General features: G+C 39.6%; 1 protein-coding gene and 1 long non-coding RNA gene across 51 annotated transcripts in view; one reads left to right on the top strand and one right to left on the bottom strand.

Moving 5' to 3' along the window:
* LOC123504409 (microtubule-actin cross-linking factor 1-like) overlaps window positions 1–10,116 on the top strand; it is a 281,273-nt gene extending 271,157 nt beyond the window's left edge. For 21 of the 47 annotated variants that reach the window (XM_045254883.1, XM_045254879.1, XM_045254914.1 and 18 more), the window contains 10 exons: window positions 552–720; window positions 1,233–1,453; window positions 2,278–2,351; window positions 2,744–2,806; window positions 3,692–3,739; window positions 5,012–5,056; window positions 6,413–6,466; window positions 6,681–6,746; window positions 7,112–7,159; window positions 8,249–10,116. In XM_045254883.1, the coding sequence (XP_045110818.1) occupies window positions 552–720; window positions 1,233–1,453; window positions 2,278–2,351; window positions 2,744–2,806; window positions 3,692–3,739; window positions 5,012–5,056; window positions 6,413–6,466; window positions 6,681–6,746; window positions 7,112–7,159; window positions 8,249–8,381 (921 nt within the window). In that variant the 3' untranslated portion in view covers window positions 8,382–10,116. The remainder of the gene's footprint in view (window positions 1–551; window positions 721–1,232; window positions 1,454–2,277; window positions 2,352–2,743; window positions 2,807–3,691; window positions 3,740–5,011; window positions 5,057–6,412; window positions 6,467–6,680; window positions 6,747–7,111; window positions 7,160–8,248) is intronic. The other 26 variants (XM_045254920.1, XM_045254878.1, XM_045254912.1 and 23 more) reach the window with 21 other exon arrangements.
* LOC123504416 lies at window positions 86–18,716 on the bottom strand. 4 transcript variants are annotated; one of them, XR_006674839.1, is made up of 6 exons: window positions 18,675–18,716; window positions 14,775–14,858; window positions 13,319–13,436; window positions 13,044–13,172; window positions 12,688–12,823; window positions 3,760–4,894 (listed from the first exon to the last, which is right to left on the bottom strand). It is a non-coding gene; the product is annotated as an uncharacterized LOC123504416 (long non-coding RNA). The 4 variants fall into 4 exon arrangements; XR_006674837.1 differs by lacking the exons at window positions 3,760–4,894; window positions 18,675–18,716 and adding an exon at window positions 86–2,420 and having other exon boundaries at window positions 14,775–14,974; XR_006674836.1 differs by lacking the exon at window positions 18,675–18,716 and having other exon boundaries at window positions 14,775–14,974.
* Between the last annotated feature and the right edge of the window lie 1,822 nt (window positions 18,717–20,538).

Genomic DNA, 20,538 nt, shown 5'->3' with positions numbered 1-20,538 from the left:
TATATAATAATAATACAACAATTATTTTTATTTAGTGAACTTGACAATTTCATCAGAATTCTTGTATCAATAATAAAACACTGAAATTTTTAAACATTTTTAATGCAAAGTCAGAATCTTAAAATCAACATGTTACAGTAAAGTCAGATTACATACAAATGTATACATTGAGTGAGTTGCACACAAGAATAACTGTCTTCATAAATACAACTTTTCATAAATGAGACATGGTGAGTGGCATTTCATTTTAAATCCAAGTATTCTTAAGGTATGTGGATGAAACTGTGAAGGTTACTTGTTGTGAAGCATATTGTAGATTTTGCTCGTTTTAAAGTCTGCTATTTGTATTTGCCATTAATTGGGCTTGTCATCAGGCATGAACTGCAATTTGTTATACATTTTTAAATTTATTTGGCTACCTAAGTTTTTAAGTGACAAATTTCAATGAATTTAGATATTGATTCATAGTGCTTCAGTTCTGATGAATTTGAACATATCCAAAATAATTAATTGTATCTATACTGAATCAAAATTACCGTGATTTTCTAAAGGTTCGTGAGAGAACAGCCAAAAGCTCAGCAATGGGCCGGGCTTCCTTCAGTGCCGGCACACCTGACTCTTCCTTCAGTGAAGAAGGAGGCTCATCTGGATTCCACCTACACGGAGGCAAACGCAAGGCCTCTGCCCCAGTTACTTCTCGCTCATCATACAATACATCAGGTGGGTACAGTAGTTTATTCATCTCTTGTATGCTCGTATACTAGACTTGACTCCAATTAAGGGAATACATACGTAGCTAATACAAGAACACACACATACTAAAGATGAGAAGTGGTGGCGAGCGTGTAATCAGGCAGACGTCCATGCGTAGGTTCAAATCCCACCACATACTGTCATTTGTCATTTGTGGAGTGGTTTAAAGTTACCTACATATCACCATGATACCCAGGTGGAGGTGTAATTGCCTTACACCAAAGATGCACTTGGGTGGTGATATGGGCACTAATATGGATACCAATATAAATAAAATTGCCTGCGCTGCTAATGGGTGGAGGCTGGACAGCACTTCCCATAGTCTTCAAGTGAACTTGCAGGCGCTATAGGCCATAACGTAAAAAAAAAAATAAATAAATAAAATAAAATTTCCATTAGTAATGAATATTTGCAAATTGCTTGTTTCAAGACTTCACATCTAGTTTTATGTGTTAACTCAATATGTACTTGTTTCCTAGGTGAAAGTCAACCTGGCAGTCGTGGAGGGAGCCGTCCTCAGTCCAGAGGCCCAGGGTCCCGTCCAGGCTCACGGCCTCCAAGTCGTGCTGGCTCAGAAGTGTCTCTCGATTCCAATGATGGTGGTCGAACACCAATGAGACGCACACCGTCCTTCACTGGTCGGACCCGCACACCATCTAGTCAGTCTTCGGGAGTCCAGCGATCATCCTCTCTTAGAAAGGCAAGTGTAGTTTTTAGAAGTAATATTTATTCAATAGGATATGGAGGTTTTAGCCAGGAAAAGACAATATATTTTAACAACAACACTAAAAAACTCACTCCCTCCACATTTCTCAAGTAACAGTTTCACTCTTCTCTTCACTTCATATGTGAAACAAAACAAACAAAGATCTGAACCACTGATATGGCATGTTAATTGAATAACAAAACACTTTCTGGAGAATGGGTAGTATGCAAGTATGTCACATTAATCCTGATATTAGTGGGTTTTACTTTTAGTTCAATAAATACATACTTATATTTTCAACATGGATTCTGTTGTCTCAAGAGTAGTGATATCATCAGTATTGGATCTAAAACACATGATGAGTATGCTATGCCCAAAACTATTATTACCTTTCTCGTTGTTTAATCTTGATTGAACAAATAAATAGATGGTAGATGCACACTTTTCTGCATCATTAACTTCCATCACAATCAAAGAAATTCATAGTACTTCATAATTTCACAGTAAAGATAAGTGTTTGAGTGTTAAATCTCACAACACTTAGATCTTTACTTCCATCACTATCAAAGAAATTTAAAGTACTTCATAATTTCACAGTAAAGATAAGTGTTTGAGTGTTAAATCTCATAACACTTATAGATCTCAAATACCAACATGTGTGGATTGATCACTTAACCAAGATTATTACTTAGTGTAAAAGGTGAATCAATTTTCTTGGTGTTCTGTTAATATCTGAACTAAAAATATTGGTAACACTTCTAATGAATAAATGAAGGGTAAAGGCTTTGACTCATCCTTGGGCCCCTCCCTATCTTCAGGCCTCAGCCCCTGTCAAGTCCTCTACTGATACTGTCAACGGTACAGGGACACGTACCATTTCCGTCTCTTCCAGGTAAGACTGCCAATTAACTAGTGTAGTAGTAGTAGTAGTAGTGGTGATTCCATGCTATTTACACCAACACTGTAAATAGCAGTCCACATCTGTCATACTGATGCTTCACTAAAGATTATCAATATTTCATCTGTTTAATGACTATATGTAGTACTCAATTAATCAAATATACTATTATACATATATACATAAGTAGGAAGTGCTATAATAATCAACACAATTATTAACTGCATGACCATTGTTAAAGAAATATTTGTTCGTTGTTTTTAGTTCATAATGCTTCACTAACATTTATTTAGCATGAGCATTAAAGAATACTGCTCAGACTTAACAAAACAGTTGCCATTTTGTAACATACGCAACCCAACGCTTCATTTATCAAAAACTAACAGGTCACGTAGCATGACAAGAACTACCTCTGCATCCAGTATTCCAGTTGCCGTGGCAGCCTCAAGGTAACAGTTACCTGCCATGGCCAGTGACCTTGCTTGCACTAACACAATAAGACTTACACATTATTCAGTACAGAAAAGTATTTACTGTGCAACAATTCTCAGTCAGGATGAATTATTTAAAATACAGAATGTTCACAGTAATTATTGTCGTCTAACCATAACCACCACTAATCACTAACAAATTGCAGTACTTTTCACTCTGACTCTTTCTTCTTCTCTCATGGATTAACTACTTCATTATTCTGTTCTAATAAACCATATAGGAAAGGATCTGCCTGAGAATTTATCACTACACAGATTAGATTTTCTTGGTAGACAAAAGTATGCCACTCCATAATAGTTAGTCCTAATTTACACCATTATGAAGTTGATTATTAATAGGTTAGAAATGTAGCAATGTATCCTTCACAGCACAGAAAAGTCAGTCTCTCTCTCTCTCTCTCTCTCTCTCTCTCTCTCTCTCTCTCTCTCTCTCTCTCTCTCTCTCTCTCTCTCTCTCTCTCTCATACATAGAACAAGATTGTGACTAATTTTATAATAAAACAAGTAGTGTGTGTTTTGTGGCACAGTAAACACTGACAGGTAGCAAACTGGCAAACCTGAAACCGTACTAAAATGCACAGCTTCAGTAGCATGATGAATCCTGTACAGAATATTGGATTGGGTGGTTCAGTATCTTCCTAGACTCACACTTGCCTTTCAGGAATCTACAGTTGATTGTATACATATACTGATACTATTAACTTGCTTCATTACAGCTTGAGTGCATGAGTAGCGAGTAGCATGGTGGTGGAGGTAATTTTCAGATGACAATGTACACTGTTAATGATGCCCCTCCACATATCTTAATGCGTTATCTGGCACTGAATTAACTTCTCTCTCCAGGTTATATTCACCGACTCTCTCCAGTCGATTGAAAGAGGCAGGAATTAGGTAAATAAGAGTGCATAGTGGCATGTGATCTTCCTTTAGTTATCACTGTGTGGGATTTTCTTTTTTTGTTTGAGTTTATGATCATGAACAGTGATTTCTCATCTTCACAAAAACTGACATATACAACACATTGTTAATTGCAGTCTTGTAAATGTTAATAAACAGCCAAGCATATCAAATGTATAGCGCTCTTTAATGCTTACAGTTACCTGTGTAATATCTCACATAACACAGAACATGAATCCTTGTTCATGAATTACACTTGGGCACGCAGGCACACACAATATGTTCACTTCCTGCCATGAATCATTATGCCTTGAACAATATGCCTCCTGTAATAAGTAACAATTAGAATACTGCATATCAGTGAAGAAACTGAACTACAATAAACAAGATTCTCAGTATGCAATAAATTGGTAATAAAGACAGCAAACATGAGCTTCTGGCAAAATTAAAATGAATTATGGAGATCACGTAATATATCTATCTCCAATTCTGTAGTTACATCATAATCTTATCCAATGAATTAGCATTGTTATATACCAATGTACAGTACTTGGCACTCACTTTTATGTACCATTAACCTCAGTCATAACTCTATGAATGTACTGTGTTTAGACAATAAGAAACACAGTAGTCATCTGCTTTCTACATTGTCATAGCAAGGAGCTACTACATCAACAAAACTTGCCGCCAAAACTTGCCATAGCAATTGGAAATGAATACAACTAATAAAGGCACAAGGCCAAGTGATGTGAGTGTGTCCTGGCTCAGTGCTCCAGCAAGGGGATGTCGAGCTCTATGGCAGGAAGAAGCATATTGTACTCTTGCAAAATACACACATGATGCTTTTATATATAAGTTCTTTTCTTTTCTCAGTCTTTATATATTATTAATTTGCATAAAAAAAAAAAAGACTACATAAATGTAAATCAGCTTGAAACTTAAGCTAAGCATGAGTTTATTACCTGTTTCACTGATATTCTTGAGTGACTATGCAGATATATTAATAAGTTTATTAATTATGTATAAGTATTAATGCTTCTTTAACAAACTGCTTCGGCAATTATGTTCACCTCAGCTAATATCATCTGTGACAGGTGTAGTAGGTCGTCACATTAACTCAAATTCTCTACTACTGGGGCAGGCAGCAAACTGAAAAAAGAAAAAAAATCAACACTAACTTTTGGGTAGAAATTTTTCTTATTAACCTGGAATGGCTCTTGGCTTTTCATTTCCTTATATATGGTTGATGGGTCTCTTTCTCTTTAGGACCAAAATCCCGGTTCTTGCGGGTCCTGCCTCTGATTGGGAACGGTAAATTATGTGTTGTCGCAGATATATCTGGTGTGGTTTTGTATTCTTAATTGCTTTTTTGATGGTGACAAGGCAAGCTTCTAAACCAATGAAGATAGGCAGTCAGTTGCTAGATACATATTAATATGGCTTTACAATCAAACAAATAAATTCTCTGTTGTTTGGTGGTACTTGTGAAAGCACTAAGGCCTTACTTTCTCAGCTGATCATAACATTGTAGCTTAAAACCATTAAAATAATTTCTTACACTACAAAGGTGTTTCACATGTAAAGCTCGTCACTTTTCATGCATTCTAATACACACCCTTCTGAAGTTGCAGCTTTCCATGCATCTTTCTCACCACCTCATGCACTTCCTCACCTCATAATCAAACACAGATTTAGCTCCTCATACAAACTCATGACCACCTTTTGTTTTTCTGCTTTCAGCATCATTTACTACAATCATGAAGGTTATTATTTTCTCCATACTCTTGCTGGAAAAAAAGGTCTAGGCTACTATTTGAACTTTGTGTGTAATCATTTTTTTTACATCACAATCTTCTGAATTTGTAAACAATTTAGATACAAGTTGAAACATTGAATTAAAAAAAAACTGTACACATTTTCATTGGTGAGGAAGCTTGACTATGTGCTCCTCAGTTTTTTTGTTTGTTACACAGGCTCTGCACCATTTTCCTTTCAGACTGCATGGGGTTTGCAATTGTGGTTTATGCTTTGCTGAATTTATTTTTGTTTTTATCATTATTCCTGTTGAAAATGTACATTTATGATGTCCCCATGTTCCCTTTCCCCAGTATTTTTCTGGCTCCCCTATATAGTTAGATTGATAATGTAGTTTCCTTTCTTATGTTGTAATTACTGGATTCAGAGACAAGTGGTATGTGAATGAGTTGTGCATGGTAGATATGAATGAATACTCAATGCAGTAGGCATATACATATATAACAATGTATACACTTACTGGCTAGATTTTCCTTGATATAGTTCCTTTTTACTGTGATCAAGTCTTGTATCACACTTAGGGGATGATACTCCCTGATACATTTACCACATAGATGTTTAACTGGTATGATAGCATTTTATGGTTTGCTGTATATTTTGAATGGTTATATACTAGTTTTAACATGATCTAAAGCTTCTAAGTCTGAACATTGTGATGAAACACAGGAATGTAGATGTAGCACAACTGACTGACTGATGTGATTTAGATAGCAACAAAAAAATACTTTGATGAGGATCATTAACTCCTGTAAAGTCTGCATTAACATTATATATACTTCTTTAGTTCTCCCCATATAATATATAATCATCTACAACATGGTGGTGATGGATATTCTTTGTGGTCCCCTCCAGGACTAACCTCTCTGGCTCGGCCTCTAACCTGAGTGTTGCGGGAACCCCTCTCAGGTAAAGAGGAGAATACAGCTATGCACTATATAACAGTCATGATGCAACATTATTTTTCCAAAAACTCAAATGCCTTGTATTGGGTTATTATAAATTGATAACATTGGTGTACTTCCAGAAAGCAAAGTAACTCATTAATGTCCATATACAGTTGTAGTTGGTATAATGATCCCTTACATTTTAATACAAGCACACAACCTCATGATTCCTGCAGGTCCAGAACATCATCAACAACTAGTCTTAACTCCAATCATTCCACCAGCAAAATTCCAACACTGAGGTAACTAACAAGGGCATTCAAGAAGCATGGATATATGCATTTGTCTTGACTGGTACTACTACTAGTTAATGGATTTTAGTTAGCTTAGATTTTGCAAAATAGAGTTTGACTAATTTTAAGTACTATAACTCAGGAGTTTTAATAGAATGCATGTGTGATGTTTGTTGTAATTTAGTGGTAATACTTAAAACTATAACAGTTTTTGCAACCTAATGGTAATAATTGTGGTATTTCCCCATAGTATTTTGTTCCTTACAAAGATGCTGTAACATTTTTTTAAAGATAGTGAGTAGAGGAGGAACTCTTTACCAGGCTTCTGGATACACATATGCTATAACTACTGCTAACTTTAACAACTCTTCCAGACCAAAAACCTCTGGTACACACATCACACCCAAGACTTCTACCACAAGGTAAACAACCAGATTGAAAAGAAATTCATGATTATTATATATTTGTGTGTGGCACTGGCAGCTCAATTTGATCCTGCCTATTCAAGTTACTCCATGTGTGCACGAGTCATTAATTTTACTCTCAGAATTTCTTTTTCCAAATATATCAAGCCCTTATTGAAGCATAGCATCTACTTGTAATGTCCTCTCTCCTTACAATTCCAATATTACTTAATTTTGTCAATATTATAACACTTTCATCCATAAAATAAAAGCAAAAGTGTCTCAGCAAATCAGTGTGTTAGTTTTTTTTTTTTTAGCCTCGGCCGCATGTGTGTGAAGCAAGCACCTCCCACTGATCATTTTCAACACAGATATTCCCACACACTATATGCAATTCACAAACTCTAGCCCTTAGTTACCAGTACATAAATATAATGATTTTACAGAAGTTTGTGCCCACATTCTGCATTAAATTTCATAAAATCCAAGTGTCTAGATATTCTTTCATTGTTCATTTTAATCCATTCCATTCCTATTTTGCACTTCTCTCCACTATAACCTATTTACTTTGTCTACAAACTTTTGGCTAAGCTCTCATAAAACTAAGTATGTACGATATTCTCAATGAATAGCAAGTTACAAGGATGAGAGTGACTTACCAGGCAGCACATAATCCCTGAAGTCCTTGAAAACAGAAGGGTAAATTTTCCCTCCACCTTCAAATCTTCATCCTCCTTGTAAAGTTTGAGAATATTATTGACTGTAGAGCTGCCATTATTATGTAATGTATATTTACTGTGTAGGAATGTAGATGTGGTGGCAGGAAACTATCAAGAAACTGGTAAGTAATGAGTGGACACATTGGAAGACCAGCACCCCAATAGTGTTTCCAAACCAACCAGTGTGTGTGTGTGTATTGTTCCAGTACAAAGTGTGGTGCAGATTTCTTTAACCAGCCTCACATTATCTCTAAGTATAAATTTGAACTGTGTGCAAAAACAATATAACAATGTATAATTTTAACCTGTGTATGGAAACAATGTACAGTACTGAGGGGGTCCAAGGTCTTAGTAATAGCATCAACTCATTTTGAAACCCTTCCCACAGGACTCGGACTCCTTCCGGTTCCAGCAGCACAGGTGGAACTACTAGGATCATCCGCAAGGGTTCTGGAGCATCCGACACCCCGACTGGCGTTGCCAGAAAAACTGGAATTATGGAACCTAAGCGTAGGGTATAGAAATTCCTATACACAAAAGGTTGTGGCATAAACATAAATGCAGGATATATTATTTTGTATGTTGCAATACATCCTGAAGTGCATATATAATTTGTGAATTGAAGTTGCTTTCCAATTAATTTGAGGTCTGAAATTACTTTCAAGTTAACTTAAGTTGTCTAATTGTGAGCAGTGATGCACTGGTCACTATTGGAATATGTGCACTGGCAGGTGTTCACTTGTCCAGCACATCATTTGGAACAAAGCTTTAAAACTTTAACCACTAGGAAATCTGACCATAAATTTCCTCTTCTGACACATTGCATACATCTTGTGTGAAGTCTTTTGCATTTTTCTTGTTTTTTTGTAAAATACCTATTTCCATAAATTTGCTAGCATTTGTGATACTATAACAGGATAAGTCCTGTTGCCTAACAATATGACGAGCTTGACATAGTGGCCAACAAGATTAGTATTTCATTGTTAAATGCCGAGTCTGGGTTTAGCAGTCAAGTACTGAGGTTTCAGTATGTCAAGTGTGATCATATAAGTGATATCTCTATATATATAAATATATATATATACACAAATATATATATATATAGGGTAGTGCAAGCCCATTTTCAAATTTCTCAGCCATTCCACTCAACATATCTTGCATGCTTTGAAGTAGGTTGTTTATGTGCAAGTCCTTAAAGACAGAACATTCTTATTTTATTGTTTGGCAGAACACAAGATTTTGATATTGCAAAATGTCACGTCTTGCACAGTTTATTCATTTTTATATATTTTTTTACATCTAACTGTTGAACCAGAAAAAGCTCAAGCTAGCAAATATATTCACGCACTGGTTCATAGATTAAGGCAGTTTTCATGTACTCACAATAATTAACGCTTCACATCTAACTACTGTCCATGTGCTTGTCATGCAAGCCTTAATGGGGTATGATAGGTTGCCAAACTGCCTTTTTTTCACTGCTCCAAATTCAACAGGAGTTCAATGGTGCTTAATAGTCTATAGAATTTGTACTAAGCAAATTATACTGGTACTTGAAATTATTAAACATGCTCCTCAGTGGTTCTAATTTGTGCTACTAATCGACATACCAAGAGAATCAGTTATTGCTGAATAACAGTAAATATCAACAGGTTTTCTTTGTAGCGTAAGGCCTGTAGCTGCCATATAAGTCACACAGACAATTTCAAACCAATTAAAAGTGCAGGTAAATCATTCCCAAATACATATATCAATTACACAAGCAATATGATCTCCCTGGAATAACAAAAGGGATACAAGAAGAGTTTGGGTGGTTCTAAGATTCAAATTTAAACTGCACTTAGGGATGATTCGAGGGAGACATCCTGGTTCCGGGTTATAAAGAAAGTACCACCATCAACTTTCATCAGGGTGTGTCTCCTTGGTGTCATCACTGGGTGCAGTTTTGATCTACTTTTATCATCTTTTTATCATCTTCAGTTACAATACATTTTTTCTTTGCTATCTTACGTTGTATTTGTTTGTATAAAAAAACCTTAGCTTTCATGCTTTGTTATAAGTTGTAAATAATATAATATAGGAGCCCATTGAAAGATTTAATTATAGGGCACAAGGTAAAGTTCATAATTTAATAAAAAATCTGATGTACTAAAGTTTTTTTTTGTTAAATATATTGTACTAGACCAATTGTTATAGAATATTTTTTGTATTTAAACAGCCTATGATTAAACTAATGCTTATAATAAATAAGTAACTTAATTGTGTTTCTAAATACCTACTTATTTTACATAGGGAACTTTTAAATCAAATGTGGGCAAACTATGGCCCACGGCTGCATGTGGCCTGTCCAAGGAATTCACACAGCCCTTCAAATATATGTACATTTGAATGAGAAAGTTATCAAACAATGCCAAATAATATTGAGAACATTTGTTTATATTTACTGCATCCTGCTTTTCACCTACTGCCAACCATGGGACGGGTGTCTGAGAGGAATAAGCAGAGTAAGGATGCCTGGAATATGAGTATGGAAGTGCAAAGAATAAAAAGAGCGTGTTGAACCTGACACCTCAAATGCTCCACCCACCACCACCCCACCACCACAGCCCACCACATCTCACGCAGAACAAAGACAAGAAAATGAAGAAAAGGCCTCATTACTCACAATTAGAGAAGCTCTTCTACAATATATTGAGAAAGGATATGAAGATGTGGAAAGTACACACACACACACACACACACACACACACACACACACACACACACACACACACACACACACACACACACACACCAAGTGGATAATGAAAAACTGGTCCTGAGAGAATAATATGACAGTCGAAGCACAAGATCGCATAGTAAAAAGCTGAGGAAGGGAAGATGTCTAAGATAAAAAAAAAAAAAAAAAGTTTCCCGCAAAGATGTGTTGAGACTTTGAACAGTGAGTAAAGTAGTGGTGACACCAACGAGTGTGCATAGTTTTAAAGAAAAATAGGATAAGTGTAGATATGGAGACGGGGCCACACGAGCGTAAAAGCCCAGGCCCTGTAAAGCTACAACTAGGTAAATACACACGCACGGACGCACGAGCACGCATGCAGCACGTATGCTCACGTACGTGCGCACGCACTTACGCACACGCACTCACACAAACGCGCGCGCACGCACTCACAAAAACGCTTGACACTACCTAACCTGACTCAAAGAACAGTAGTTCACCACGGTCGCCTGCTGGTCACCCAGCCAGTCTTCCCCATTACGGAGCGAGCTCAGAGCTCATAGACCGATCTTCGGGTAGGACTGAGACCACAACACACTCCACACACCGGGAAAGTAGTAGTAGTAGTAGTAGTAGTAGTAGTAGTAGTAGTAGTAGTAGTAGTAGTAGTAGTAGTAGTAGTAGTAGTAGTAGCAGCAGCAGCAGCAGAGAGAGAGAGAGAGAGAGAGAGAGAGAGAGAGATAGCAAATAGAAGAGGAAATATTACACTATCTTATCAAAGCTCTCCGTTTTCTCTCTCTCTCTCTCTCTCTCTCTCTCTCTCTCTCCCTCCTCTCCCTCTCCCTCCTCTCTCTCTACCCACACTATACAGCTATCGGCGGCGTCATCAGCTCTACGCTCACTGCCGCCCACACCTGCCACGCCCACGCTCACGCCTAGGCTTCCCCAGTCACCCCATACGCTGCTTCAGCCGCCCTCGTTAATGAAGTGATTGAAGACAGGAGAGGGAGAGTGAGAAGTGATAAGGGTGTTTACTAGAAGTGTCAGTTTGGGACGTTTAACCGTTACAAAGACTATCTCCATCTTTTTCTCGCCATTCACTATACAAGAGAGAGTTCAATGTAATATCTTGCAGCATTACACCTTATATTACTGGAGGAATACTGTTTTCAACACTGGCCCATGTTCAGAAACGCCTTCTCCTCTCCCTTTCCATGCCCACAGAGACAACTAGCCGGGTTTTCAACAGTTTCTCCTTTTAATAAACTAGAAATGTTGCCAATCTACCACCAAAACCATAAAAAAACACACTTAACCACTTCAGTACTGGGACGCACTTTTACCATGAGTTTCTGGTGTGATTAGACGATTTTATTGACATTTGGAAGGGTCTATGGGGCTCAGAAGATAAAATGGCTAGTCTTCACTATTCTAAACCACACATAAGTTTCTAAAGCTGTATAAAATCACCATATAGTAAACAGAATGAATATGAAAACGTGTCATGGTACTGAAGAGGTTAAAAACGCTTTATTCTCTCGCTATGACAATTCTTCTATGGCCACGAGGATAAAAAGCCGGGTTTTCAAGACTTTCTCCTTATAATAAACTAGAAATCTTGCCAATCTATCACTTGAACTATAAAAATACTCTTAAAAACATGAGTATTTTCAACAGGAGCCTTTGAAAGCAGTGATGGTAAGAGAACAAAGCGTTTCAGAATACTGTACTAAGCTGTACCTGAACCCACTTACTATGTAACAAGATATCGGGTAGGGCAGTGTATGTAATAATTTTAAGTATACGCAGACGCAAAGTGGTAGCCGCTGCAGGGAACACCGACTGACCCGTCCTTCACTTACTAGGCTGTGTGAATAGGCCTACTGCATTTCAGCTACCGTTCTGGCAAGGCGGTGCAGCAGCAGACCATTAACCCCTATACGCAAATCACTGATCTTAATTACACTCGAGACAAAATGCATGTTCATGTATGCCAAGAATAACAAAAGTATCCTTCAATACCACAATAACTTCTTTAGGCTGATAAATACAAAGGTGAAGTTCAAAAAGACACACCGTAGAGTGACAGTGACAATCCAGTCAGGCCTCACCTTCATAGTTGAACTTCCTGGCCGGCACTGGCAGTAGTAGCGGTATGACTCTCAAGTGTTGATGCAAAGGGGCTCACACACACCCGACATTCTTATTCTGGCACTCGTCAATGCCACACAGCTGCACAAACTCATCCTGCCACAAAAAAGGCATTTTCTTCAGTACTGTCAAGTTGTGATTTCTTATTGTACTGTATACAATGTGAGAAAAAAAGAAGAAGAAGAAGGAGAGAGAGAGAGAAAGAGAGAGAGAGAGAGAGAAGAAGAGAGAGAGAGAGAGAGAGAAAGAGAGAGAGAGAAATAATCTTAACAGAAAAAGAACAACAACAATAAACACCACACCTTACTTTACTCACATTTCTAGAGCAGAATACGGAGATACAGGCCTGCCCGACCTTAGTGAATAGCTGCGGCCAGTCAGCGTGGTACAAGGTGTCGGTAACGTGCGCAGTGAATTCACCACCCTCCGCCACGTCCACCTCACACTGAAACACACGAAATGCACCCAAAACATACTTATAACACTCCAAACAGCCTGCAACATTAATGAACAAGCTTAAAATACCCCAAATATATCCCAAAATCAACGATATGCATTATAAAGAACGTTAGGATTAAAAGGGACACTTACCTAAATATTAAACCTTGGCAGCAGCTTCTATTCCACCTTTATTTCTCATTTCTTCTTCATCCTCCTCCAAGGTTACTCATTCTCCTTTCTCCCACACCTTCCATCTACACATCTGAGCCTAGAAACACATCAAAACACTAGATATTAGACAAAATATTCAGGAAATTAAGGGTGACTTCAATATTGTATCTTGGATGCTGCTCCTCTCCTTCCTTCCTCTTTATCCTCCTTTATTTCTCCTTTCTTCCTCTTTCTGCTACTATTATCTACACACCTGAACCTAGAAACACACCAAAACACGTAGAAATCAATAGATACTAGGCAAAATAATAACGAACTGCGGATTTGGAAAAGCGGCGCCAGCCTGGGGCTATGCTGGTCATCAGAAAGAACGGGAACGGGGGTGACTCGGCTAAATTACGTAAATAATTTCATTTAAAAAACGACTTTTAGAAAAAACGAAGCCACGGCCAAACGCTTGTTATTTTATGACGTGATAAATACTTAAACTAATTTTCAAAATATCAAAATATCTCCAGCGTAACTGGTTTTTAAAAAACGTCTAAATTAAGTACGTTAAAAGTACAAAAACATTTTAACCCATAAATCTCTTAAAACGTCCTGTAAAGTCAAGCCATTTTCACTTGGCAAGTATTTTATCACACTTCTGGGAGTCTGAGCTATCTTTTAGGGCATTCTACAGCGAGTTAGACCGAGAAGCAGAAACGTGAGCAAATAAAATAATGAAAAATAAGAGCTTTTTACAACAGCACCAAACACCATTTCAAAGTCCACATATTTCACTCATTAGATTGATTTCACACTTAAAAGAGGACAGGCAATCTTTTGCTACCATAAAGGCCCACTTATACCTTGAAATGAAAAAGCTCAAAACTCCAGGTGGGAAATTTTGTGCGTTAAAAAGCCTTTAACATACGCCATAAAACACCACTAAACGCCACATATTTACCCAGCACAGGCGCGGAACACACTTCAAACACGACGAAACATTTATAGAAACCATAAAAACATACCATGGAAGCGCAATCTTACCGTCAGGAGATATTCGAAAAAAAAGTATTTGACCCAGCAGGCTGGCGATGGGAGGGTGATGGCGTGGGTAGGGTGATGGGTAGGGGACCGCCGGGGAGGCGGCCCGGGGAAAATCCCGGGAACAGTGGCGGCAGGACATCCATATATAGTCTTTATCATCTCACCAAATTAAAATTAAGCCACAGAGAGAAATTTTGACTAGACTATATGAAATGCTAGACTGGTGGCTGCATTCTGACACATGTTTGGCCTATGGTAAATGAAGGAAACAAATATGAGAGGGTAATACAGACGCCTTGCTCTTTTTGATGGTCCTTATACCATTACTTTAAAATATTTGCGTACTGTTTTCACTCTCATATGTAAAGAAAACCTAACCTTAACTGAATAGCAATATAAATACCTTTAATAGACGAAGATTAGGCAGTGTGGAGTGTTGTGGTGAAGGCTTGCCACTGCGTCTCTTGCTGCTGGTGCTTCTTGAAAACTGTCGGTAATATAGCAACTCTTGAATTTATTGTGTGTGTGTATGTGTGTGTGTGTGTGTGTGTGTGTGTCTGGGTGTGGGTGTGGGTGTGCATGGGTCGGTATAGCCCACCACCACAACTGTTTTCACCACCACCACCGCTAAAAGACTACTGCCGTAGCAAAAGCCAAAAGGTTGTCTGTGAAGACAGGACGCATGTATATATGTTTATGATAACTATCTGTTACTAAATCTCTTATTAATGAGACGCTATGCTTATACAAATACCACATGTCGATTTATTGGTTATTGTGACATCTTCCTCTTCGTTATCGTGTCCAGCTTTTGTTATTTGTCAAAGCAGGAAATATTAAATTGAATCTTGTTGTACAGCGAGTGTTGGCAACTCCCGCGAGGCAATAAACAAAGTGCTTAAAAGGCAGACTGTACTATTTTTCTCATTCTTTATTTCTACCGCCTGATATTCGAGTATTTCTGACAATTAACCAGGGTGACAGGACACTAAGTAGAGGAATATAGACTTTTTTCTATCTACATACACATCTATATTGTTAATTATTTACGAATTTATTGACTTATCTATCTGCCTGCCTATCCATCTATCTGTTCGTTTGCCCAACTGTCCATTTACATATCTATCAACCCATCAAATTACCCGCTTATCCATCTATCTTCACACAAGCATATAAATACCACTACTACCACCACCACCACCACCACCACAACCACTGCCAGTTCCCGCATCTCCCCACCTTCGCCCTCATGAACGGGAGTGTGTCAGTGATAGGCGAGGGACACAACGGCTCATCAATTGCATCGCCAACCTTCGCCTATTGTTTCGTGTCAACCGGGGAGTCCCTGACGATTCATCCCTCCCAACCTACACGCTTTTGGACCCACGTACCACGGGCGTGGGCGTGGGTGGAATCGTGGGTGACATATACCTAGTGTCAGGCGCTTATCCGATTCCCTTTGCAACACGTGCCTGGCCACGCGCACCACATACCTCCTACGGTACACTTCTAAGCGCCTTCGTACCGCGCGATGCTTTTTTCTGCCAAGGACAGGCGCCGTTTGTCAAACAGACAATCAACCAGTGTGTCAGACAGTCAGTTAGTCAATCATTCAGTCATTCAGTCAGTTAGCCAAATAGTCAGTCACCCAGATAGTCAGTCATTTAGTTAGTATTTTATTCATTTAATCAGTCAGTCAGTCAGTCCAAATATCAGTCAGTCAGTGAATCTATTAGTTAGACAGCCAATCTATCCATCAATCCGTCAATCTTTCAGCCACTCAATCAATCAATATTCACGATGCAAAACAAGCAAACACACCACCAATAGTTACCACCACAATCACCACCACCACCACCAATACACAGCACACTGACATCATCACCACCAACACTTTCTAAAGGTGTGTACACACTTACTGAATTTCCACGCATCGTTTCATCGTTGCGTATCACCTTATAATGCGTTACGGACTAACCTTCCATCAAGACGTGTTTGTGTTCGTGGTGGAGGAATGAACTGATGGTGGTGGTGGTGGTGGTGGTGGTGGTGGTGGAGGACAGGAATCAGAGTGAGTAAGTGAGTGAATAAGTGAGTGAGAAAGAGGACAGGAAAGAATAGAAGAAAGAGGAAAAATAAGAATATCTCATCAGAGCACAACATTTTTTCTCCCTCTCCCCCCATCCCAGGTCTCGTGTCTGGTGATGAAATGGACGTCTGGTCAGTGGTGGTGGTGGTGGTCAGTTGCCAAATGAAAATATTCTACGTCACCAGCTCCACCTTGAAAAGTCGCTCCAGTTTGGTCATTACCACAGACTGATGGAAAGTTTGAAGTTAATTTGGGCAGCATGACGTTATGAGGATAATGAATATAATGATGTAAGAGCTGGAGAACCACTGATGAGAGAAGAGAGGCGAGAACTGAAGTGACAGGAAGCAGCACTTCCTGCTTGAGTCACGTGAGCGTATTGCGCGCTGGTTGGGCACGTGGTAAGAACCCAGTGAGCATGGCGGAAACTTAGTGAGCGTGGCGGGAGCCTGATCACATGCGTGTTATGACCGTAGTTAAACCCGACTGGACACAGTTATATCGTAGGGATATCAAGGGACGTACGCAGTAAAGGCTTGGTAGATACGTAGCAGTGGAGGGATTTCGCAATTCCATCACGTCTCCACTACGTCCTCAAAAATTATATGAACGTGTTGAGAACCTGCTGCGCGTAGTAAGGACCGCCTCTGGTGTGATGGGGCCTTGACACGGCGAGTTTATCCCTGTCAGTGACGCACAGCAAACTTGTCTCGGGAGCCTCGCTCGTCTCCTCTCCACCTCCCCTTCCCCCGCTGTTCCCCACACTCTCATCACTCGCCTTTTAAATCTCATTGATGTTTAATTGATTGATTGATAAGTTTATTGTTGTAGCAGTGTATACACCATCGAACTGTTGTTAATTTACGTATGAATGAACCTAACAAATTACCAGCTTATGTATCTATCTATCTACACACAAGCATGTAGATATCTCCACCAGCACCGCCAACACCCACACCTGCCCACCTTCGCCATCATGAACGGCAGTGTGTCAGTTTACACAATACTACTAGTATTTCCATGCCACTATATTGTAGCATCATATCACCTCAGACGCTGGTCAACAAGACGAGACACAGCAAGGAGACCAGACCAGACGACACGAGAGAGAGAGAGAGAGAGAGAGAGAGAGAGAGAGAGAGAGAGAGAGAGAGAGAGAGAGAGAGAGAGGAGAAATGACGACACACACAAACACACACACACACACACCACTTACCACACACACACACACACACACACAAAGCTATGGGCGGCGTCAACAGCTCCACACCCACTGCCGCCCATATTTGTCCCGCCCATGCATGCTCACGCCCAAGCTTCCCCAGTCAGCCCATACGCCTCCGCAGCCGCCCTCACTATATAATGAAGTGACTCAAGACACACAGATCCACGTGTTCCGGAGAAAACTGACGTCTGGGAGAGAGAGAGAGAGAGAGAGAGAGAGAGAGAGAGAGAGAGAGAGAGAGAGAGAGAGAGAGATAAGGGTGTTTACTACAAGTGTCAGGTGGCGGCGTGTAACTGTTACAAAGAGTGTCTCCATCTTGTGGTGGTGATTGATGCACTACATAAAGCAGAGTTCAGTGTAATTATCTTCCAGCAGTACACCTCGCCATGCCCTCTTGTGTTTCTTGTTAAAGCAGGCGCCAATTATAATGCTATAAAGTGCTTATACATTATTTCAAAGTGTGGTGCGCATCTTGTTATTGTGCCTCACACAGCCACTCACTCACGACCCCTGCTTAAAGCCAAACAACCTCCAACCACCATCGACAAGAGTGTGGACACCTTCGCGAGGAGAGTGTGCACACTTCGCACATACACACAGCCTGCCAGGCACAGTCCGACTGACCGACCGACCGACCGCCCGACAGAAAGTGTGGACGTGTCATAACACCTACAGTACACAACCACCCTCCCCACGCATTATAACTACCATACGCCTAATTAACTACCTTAACTACCCTCCACCAGCTAATTGTCCACATGTGACACCTTCCTAGTACAGCCTGTCCATCCCGTCACTGTCCCATCACCGTCCCATCACTAATGACACTGTGGCACCATTAATAACTACCTTTCACATCCACTCACTCCCACACGTCACGTCACCCCTTCAGTGCATTATTATACAGCTTTCTATTAAATTATCCACCCCATTACCGTCCCATCACTGTCTCATCATGTTTGTTACCTCCACTCTATTAATAGACTCACCCTCTCACTGAGCAGGTGGAGCTGGTGGACTAGGTGGGGCAAGTGGGGCGGTCACCATGTTCACAGGTCTCGTGTCTGGTGAGGAAATGGACGTCTGGTAGCTGATTGTGGTGGTGATGGTGCTGGTGGGCAGTTGCCAAATAGAAATATTCTAACTCACCAGATCCACCTTGAAAAGCCGCAAAAAGGTCGCTAAATCATTGTTGTACATGCTACAAATGTTCCTAGACGAAGTAATTGGCTTGACTTACACATAGGCTAATCAGTATAGGGCCCCGTTGACTCTAATGACCGTTTATCCCTCCCAGTGACGCAGAGCAAACTTGTCTGGAGAGCCACGCTCGCCACCGTCTCTTCACTTGCCTTTTAAATATGCTTGATGTTTAATTGATTGATTGATAAGTTTATTGTTTTAGCAATGTATACACCATCGAAATGTTGTCCATTTCCCTATGAATGAACGCGTATCAAATTACCAGCTTATTTATCTATCTATCTATCTACACACAAGCATGTAAATATCTACACCAGCACCGCCAACACCCACACCTGCCCACCTTCGCCATCACGGACGGGAGTATGTCATTTTACACATTACGACTAGTATTTCCATGCAACTATATTGTGACATCATATCACCTCAGACGCTGTGGCGCCATGCAACAAATTGTTGACTAATTTCGCTTCACTTGCAAACCAGATATTGTTTTGCATCTCTTTCAACTGATAGGAAAACAAGTCGATACATTATGCATTTTATTATATCAAGAGATATTGTGTTGCCGTTAGAAATATATAGGAATATCATTCACAAGATATCATCATAAAAGTAGGTATGAAAAATAAATACAAGTAACAAAAACTGCACCACGTCACAAGACACTGGTCAGACACTTAAATTAAGTATTGCATTGAAAGACTCACAAAACATTATCTAGGGAAACACGTAACAATACCTTTGTGCTTCACAACAGAAAACAAAAAAGACACTAATATCTTGTGGTTATCTTCAAGACACACAAGAAGGAACAGGTTGTTCTGATCACTACAGACACAGCCACGTCTACATCACACCTTGGAATACTGAGTGAGAAGCACTACTACTACTACTACCCATAACAACTAATACTTGGTACTAATTTACTGTCATGGCCTGGCAGCAAGACACATCGTGTCATCATCCTCCGCGACGCACAGCTAGCCGTTGATGTGTGACTAGCCAGCATGCACGCTACACTCCCTCACTAAGAAGATGTCTCCTAACAAGGAATGTTATCAGTAGTGTTTCTCCATGCATGGTGAATTCCAGCATGGAGTGAACACGTTGGTCATTTGGTCCTTAAGCCATAAACGATCATGATGGGTGACAGGAAGGATGAGTGATGAGCAGAGGAATCGTGACCCAAGAGGTTACCTTCCTCTCTTGGTCTACACTCTCCTTTCTTATATGCTATATACATATGTACACTGTACACTCCTATTACAATGCATAACTTCTAAACATTACTGTTTTCTGCTGCTATAAGATAAGGCATTGCTAAAAACCTTACCCGCTACATATCTACAACTGTCTACAAATTCTACAAATTTATCCACCCAATACACAAATGGTCAATGAAATACACTACACCAGTGATGAAGATCTGTGGCCAACCTTCAGAACTTCATTGGTACGTCTCCAAGAATCACCCTTTTCTTCTTCCTCTTCCTTTTTTCCTCCTCTTATTCCTTTGGCAACACCGGCAGTAGTAGCAGTCTGGTGTCTGTTGTATGTTATGCACGCTCACTCCAAAAACTTGCCTCATTTCTTTTGGCGTTAGAAGTACTGAATCCTGGAACAAGAGATGAAACAATATTGAAATGG

This window comes from Portunus trituberculatus, chromosome 16 (genome assembly GCF_017591435.1).
Source record: "Portunus trituberculatus isolate SZX2019 chromosome 16, ASM1759143v1, whole genome shotgun sequence".
Lineage (NCBI taxonomy): Eukaryota > Metazoa > Arthropoda > Malacostraca > Decapoda > Portunidae > Portunus > Portunus trituberculatus.
Note: the sequence above shows the minus strand (reverse complement) of the source record. Positions and strands in the feature narration are given on the sequence as shown.